The sequence below is a fragment of the Gymnoscopelus braueri genome (assembly GCF_963280865.1).
Source record: "Gymnoscopelus braueri genome assembly, chromosome: 5".
NCBI lineage: Eukaryota > Metazoa > Chordata > Actinopteri > Myctophiformes > Myctophidae > Gymnoscopelus > Gymnoscopelus braueri.
Window position 1 is genome coordinate 33,943,471 of NC_137606.1, and position 6,909 is coordinate 33,950,379.

The 6,909-nt window shown below is 40.6% G+C and overlaps 1 protein-coding gene across 9 annotated transcripts in view; it reads right to left on the minus strand.

Annotated features, from left to right (window-relative positions):
• The window catches only part of LOC308084897 (RNA-binding protein Musashi homolog 2), a 286,257-nt gene extending 280,767 nt beyond the window's left edge, over positions 1–5,490 (minus strand). For all 9 annotated transcript variants that reach the window (XM_080427872.1, XM_080427867.1, XM_080427865.1 and 6 more), the window contains exons 1-4: positions 5,315–5,490; positions 4,859–4,899; positions 4,316–4,397; positions 3,572–3,656 (exon numbers count right to left, since the gene is read on the minus strand). In XM_080427872.1, coding sequence (XP_080283998.1) covers positions 3,572–3,656; positions 4,316–4,397; positions 4,859–4,899; positions 5,315–5,379 — 273 coding nt within the window. In that variant the 5' untranslated portion in view covers positions 5,380–5,490. The remainder of the gene's footprint in view (positions 1–3,571; positions 3,657–4,315; positions 4,398–4,858; positions 4,900–5,314) is intronic.
• Positions 5,491–6,909: the final 1,419 nt, after the last annotated feature.

The following is a 6,909-nucleotide window of genomic DNA, read 5'->3' on the forward strand; positions in this document are numbered from 1 at the left end:
AAAAAGAACTATGGTTCCACCTTTTCACTGAAAGGCCACATAACTGCAGGGGTAAAAGACCATTAGTGGAATATTGTGCATGCGTGCGCTACAGCTTTTATTTCATGAGAGCTTGTCACAGTACACACAACATAAAATGAAAGATGTTTTTAATATATATATATATATATATATATATATATATATATATATATATATATATATATACATACATACACACACACACATTATTGTATATAGTTCAAATTAACAGTGATGATATGATATATGATGGCATGCAGTTGGCAACACAAAAAAAACGGACACTTGTGGAGAATTCAGCGGATATGTCAGAGTGCATTAGCCAGAATAAAAGTGTTTAGTCTGCTACAAGGGACAGCTTCACAAATGGTGTCAGAGGAAATTCGATTGTCAGCATACAGTAATATTCATCTTGAGCCTTCACTTCCTTGATGTCAAGGAGTCCATATACAAGGGGAATTTTAAACAGGCACAACAGCATGAGTCACTATTGCACAGACCATGCGGTTATGTAGCCCATGGCTGAGAAATAGCGCATCTGTCTCCAGCAGGGTTCTCTTTTCACTCAATTCAGACGAGAATAGTAAGCAGTATCACACACAGCATTTATCTATACCCAAGTCACCAAACAGCGACTGCCCTGAGGTTTAGGGGTTAACCTCCCAAGGTCACCCACAATACAAAGCAGACATACAATGAAAACTACTATTCACCACTTTCAACAGGGGGCGCCCTTTCGAATAGCAAGTGGCACTTGTGTGAGCCTCTCTCTATACTTCCCATCACCCGTACAAATTAGAATGCCTCCTTCTATTGTGCCAATGAAATGGAAAACCCTAAGATAATATAAAACCACAACATGTAGGTTAAAGGCCATCGTACTGTATATATTTATTATAATCCATCCACCTCCATCATGTTGCATGGCTGCAACATGAAGACAAGATTCTCCTGGCAAAGGGAGGTAAAAGCCCAACTCCTCTCCATTACACCTCCCCCCCGGTTTTTCCACATCCTGCACCAATCAATACATTGATAAACCTGTAGATCAATATCTGTAACTCCTACTGCCTTAAGCCAATTGTAAATAGCAAACTTAATTATACTTAATAATTACAACCAACACATTGTTTAGATTGGGGGGGGGGGGATTATTAATAAAATAGATTTGGCCCTAGATGTATCATTGAGGTATGTGTAATGCCTCTACATATTCTAATAACAATTACACCATACAATAATAAATGTTGTGCTTATCAGTGCAATTCCTAAGTTTACAACTAGCAATGAAGGAGTGTTTACACTAGGTATAAATAAATAAACTATTATTTTAGCTGACATCTAAGATGAAAAACAAACAGTATCATCGCATCAATTTAAGATATATTTTAAGACTAATCTATGGGGGAGGGTCTATATAAACGTGTGTGCGTGCATGTGTGTATATGCGTTAGTGTATTTCTGTGCGTTCGTGCGTATCCCTGTGTGCCAGCATATACAGGTCTCTGCCTTTCCAGTGAGGCTATTGCTGCTCTTGCTCAGTCAGTGAGGGAGTTAAAACCTTTACCATTATGTTCACAGTCACAAGCTGCCGACTCATCTGCACACCATAAATATGACTAAATGCTATTAAACCATGTTAGATGTGAACAACTCACAATCAACCCCACTGCTATTTACATTTCAGTTTTCATTTTAGTACAGCTTCAGAACGTGGTTGTCAGAGGCCTTTAAAAAAAAAATCAGACGCCGAAGTCGACCCACTTTGTTAAGCAAGCCTTGCACACAGAGAAATTACATAAGTCCCATGTGTACAACTATAAATTATCACACCGGGGAAAGCTCAGCGATAGCTTCTTCTTCCAGCGAATAATATCAAATTTGGTGACCTAGGCTACAATATGTTTCTTTACGATGCGTCTCTGTGTTCCAGCCCTGACCAAATATCAGCAAAACAAAATGCACAATTCCTGAATCACGCTTCATAATATAATCCCCAGAGCTTTTGGCAACTGTCGACTGGTTAACGTAAGACCTCGAGGACGAGGACATAACAGGGGCAGCTTGTCTCCACTCCACAGCCCTTGGAGCAGACTGTCTCAGGTGAGCTGCGAGATATAGCACTGCCAGGACACACTAGGTGCTGGGCATCTCCTGCCTTCTTAGAGCTGAATCAATTCTTTTATCAGCACAGTCCACCGTCGGCACCACCAGGCACTTTCAATAAAATCTAAACAGGGAACCACTGGGGGAAACCAGGGAGAGGCAATAACTCATTTTCAAATGGCTTTTTTCTTAGTTCTCTCCAATAGGTCACAGAAGCCTGGGAACTAATGTGAGTAGATAACGTCAAAATAATCTTAAAAACTAAACAAAAACACAAGTCACAATAGCTAGTACTGTAAAGGCTGCCTCTCCATTTGAACCTTGAACAAAGCCAAAACAGCCTTTTACCCACCGCCTCACAGAGTAAAATACTAAGTGTTAATTTAGAGTGTAAAAATGGAACCCTACAGATACATTTTTTAACTCTCAGATTAACACTCAGGATTTCAGTGTGCAGAAACAAAAGCCCTGAAAGCCTATATATGTCAAAGCATCACTCTGCCATTATCACTTCCAAAGATAGGAAGAACAACTCAAAACACAAATGAGAATGCAATATACTTTTATGTGCAATGAAACCTTACGATTGTCAAGGAAGACTTGAATTAATTAAGCTCCACAATACTATGACTCAAGTCATTTATGACATGCATGTACTGTACATACAGGTTGAGGAAGTATGTTTATATACACTAATATTATTCATTGCAGTGTAAATAATAATAATAATGATGATAACATGATAATACCCATGCACACACATAAGCGTCTATTTTAGTAAGTGCCATGCACAACCGTGTAACATGCGTATAAAGAGAACGCCTGCCAAAAATCTGATTGGACAAGGAGATAAATCAAAGCTTAACACACATATAAAAGTGCATATAAAAGAAAATTTATTCATATGATTTACGGTATGACAATTTCATCAATACAAAATTTTCAATAACACCACTATTGGTCAAATAGGATTTAGCAATGCCAAAATATGTATACATCAGCTTATTCTACAAGCTAAGAGAGATGCTTTATTTATTTATTACAGGGGAACAATTGTAGTTTCATCACAGGTACAAACAAAACAAACAAAATGTACAAGACAGTCTAAGGGAGAGTTGTGCTGGTGGCCATAGTACATGAACTATATTATGTAATTTGTCCCCAGCAGTAGAGTAAGGGTTAACCATTTGAATGGACTGTGTGCATGTGTGCGTGTGTGTGTGTGTGTGTGTGTGTGTGTGTGTGTGTGTGTGTTGGGGGGGACACAATCAATAAGCTACTTGGTTCCAATTGTAAGCGGTTTGAGTGACTAAGATTTTTAAAAATGGTAATGAGGCAAAAGAAAACAACAACAGTCCTGTCAGTGATACAATGAAACGTTACAAGGTCAGTTCATGCAATCATGGCAATTAGAGAAGTATAACAAAAAAAGGAGCGAACATACCGTTTTAGAGTCTAATTCGTGATGTGGCTGTGCTAAGACTTTATCTACACTGGCAGCATCTGCAAATGTGACGAACCCGAAGCCCCTGTGGAGAAAACAACACAGCATTCACAATGTGACGATGCATTACTGTTTGTGAGTTGCAAAGATCTTCTGATGACGTTTTACTTGCGCTGACCTTGCCCTGACCACATTATTGCCCTGACCACATTACTTCCCAGGTTGATTTTGAGCACACACACACACACACACACACACAGTGTCATTTTAGATTTCTTTGGCTATTCAAAAATAGCAGATCTACAAGCTCATAGTGCGGCACCATGCTGCACTATGAGCTTGTAGATCTGCTTTTTTTTTTTATCTGAAAATGTGTGCAAATCTTTCAACATATATACTTTTTTTTTTAATGCAAACAGTTGTAATTTCAAACACCTTGTTTAAATGACATAATAAATTAAATTTACACTAAGGTTGAAGCCTATTATTACCCGGGAATATTCCCCGAGCTCTAGAAGAGCTCCCTTGGTCAATGTCAAACAGCATTACTCTCTCCAAAGCGCTGTGATTCAATCGGTCGTAATAAAAAGCGCAACCCGGGACAAATTCACTTAAACGGCTGCATGATATTGAAATATCACTCTGAAGGACACACTACACATTCCTGTCCTCATTATTTCATAATATCATAAAAATAAAAACACGTCGGGAGGAGAGGAGAGGGGGACGGGTCCTGTTATTTACCTGGAGCGTTTTGTCGTCGGGTCTCTCATCACCATACATTCTCTGATCTCTCCGAATTTACTAAAATAGTCTCTAAGGCTGTCTGCAACATGAACAAGAGGGGAGACAGAGAGAGAGAGGAGATAAGAGATTACGTGTCGATTTATTTATTCCCCCTCATTCATTCATTCATTCATCAAGCGGGGAATAATAATATTATTGCTTGTTGTGAGAAGAACTGAATGTCACAATGTAACATAGTAGGGGTCGAATAGAGGACTTCTAATGATCGCAAATCTAAATAACCTTGCGCGCGCGCGCACACGAGCTCGTGTGTGTGTGCGCGCAAGGTTATTTTGATTTGCGATCATTTGAAGTCACACACACACACACACGCACATATACAGTATCCCGCACGCACGCGCGCACACACACGTTTAGACCCATGCACAGCTCCGCTCAGCCCACCCCACACACACACACACACACACACACAGACACACACACACACACAGACACACAAGCCCCCCGACCAACCGACCCACAACGCTGCTCCCTCCTTACCTGGTGAAGTTTGCCAGCTCAGGCCACCGATAAACATCTTACTGCAAGAAGAAGAAGAAGGGGAAAACAGAGCAGAAGTCAGTCCAGATGTCAGATGATCGGCCATTTTGACGTGCAGAGGAGCTAACTACTTGGGCTATATAGCTGGAGCTAACTACTAAAAAGAGAGAGGAGTGCGAACCGCCGCGGAGGAGGAGGAGGAGGTAGAGAGAGAGAGAAGCAGCCGAAAAGCTGCTTCCTAAAAGCCAGCCAGTGCGAAAAGGGGGGGTCGGCCCCGCTTGATTCATAATAATCAAACAAAAAGGTGTAGTTCACTCTACCCGGTGAAAGGCAAGCCTTAAATGTCACTGCTTGTGTGAAGCTTGCAATATTTTACAGAAATGTATTGAAATAACAACGGCAATAAAAATCTAATCCCGAAACGCTGTCTGTCCCCTGTTTTGCATGGTTTCTTACCCCGGGTCGTGTTGCGAATCACTCGGGCTTCCAGATGTGGCTTGTTGGCTCCCGTCTCCCTCCATAATCTATCTAAAACAACCCAACTAAGAGGCAGTGACTACAACAACACGGATCAAACACACTGAGGACACACGGCGGACCGCTGGACGAAGAGCCACCGCTACGAGAATGTTAGTCAGTGAGCCGGGGAATGCAGCCCTTCACAGTCACACGTGGGATCAGCTCAGCCTGCTGTGGGTCCCTCCTCCCTCCCCCGCCCCCTTCCAGCTAACCAGCCCCATTGACGTCATCAGCCACTGCCCCGCCCACCTCGCCTACAGATGTAAAGTGGTCTTTTTCTTTTTTTTTGTGGGGGGGGGGACAACTAAGGGACCTATTACGTCATCATCATCATCAGTAAACTAATGCATTCACTACTAGTATAGTGTAGTGTGCTACTAGGCTAGAGCCATTTCATATATACCACTTAAACCCCATATGGGTGAATGAAGTCCCTCAGGGCTCAATACTAGTAATGTCTTTTCTGTTATTGTGGAGTAAACTTTAGCTGAAAATAGCAGATCGACAAGTTCACAACGTAATGAGCTTGTGAGCTTGTCGATCTGCTATTTTCAACGAAAGCTTTCCCCACAATGCCGATGCTGGGGTTTAAGTGGTTAATCTCCTACTGGACCTATTTCTCTGAGCAGCATATAAGGATGTAACCACCAGTGAGCCTCTGTTTGTTGACAGTACAAGCTCTTGTGTTGCCTGGAGCATAAATAACTCCTCGTTATGTTTCTTTTTTTTTTGTTGAAATGAAAGCCATTAGATAAGTCATCATCGCCCCACTGGTGTCTTTGAATTAAAATAAGCAAGAATTCCTTCAGCGTTACACACATTTTATCATGTATTACATAATTCACAGGTGGCAAAGAAACTGTTTGAAAAGTATGTGTTACATCTTGGGATAGAATTTCTGGTCTTCTGAAATCAGTGTTTTTAGAGTTGCATGAAAATGCCATTTTGTGGTGCCACAGATAGAAAACCCATACATTGAGATTACTGTAAATATTTATATAAATTATTTTAAACCTGGAACCAAGCCATCCAGGCTCCTGGTGAATCATGAATCATAAAAGATTTGATTGTGTCAAAAAATATATTTGAAAATCGCAAAAACAAAAAAAGGTATTTATTAAATATAGTATATAATATAGTTAAATATTCTAATATTTTTGGACACAGAATCAAATGTTTTATGGTCATGATTCACCAGGAGCCTGGGTGGCTTGGCTGCAGGCAAAAAATAATTTATATAAATATTTTCGGAAATTAATGGGTTTTCCATCTGTGGCACCACAAAATGGCCGCCACTGCTATGCCCTCTGGAGTCAAATATGTATTTCAAGTCAAATAGATATCAATGATTACTTTGACTAGTCATTGCAAATGCTTGCCCACTTACCTATAACTCTGCATGTCAATAGTGTCATTCAAAATTAGATAATCCAGCACATAAAAATAGGCCTACACCTCACTCACAGCTTGTTGTTGGATCTAAATCAGTGGTGTTCAAAGTGCGGTCCAGGGACCCCCAGGGGTCCTTGAGG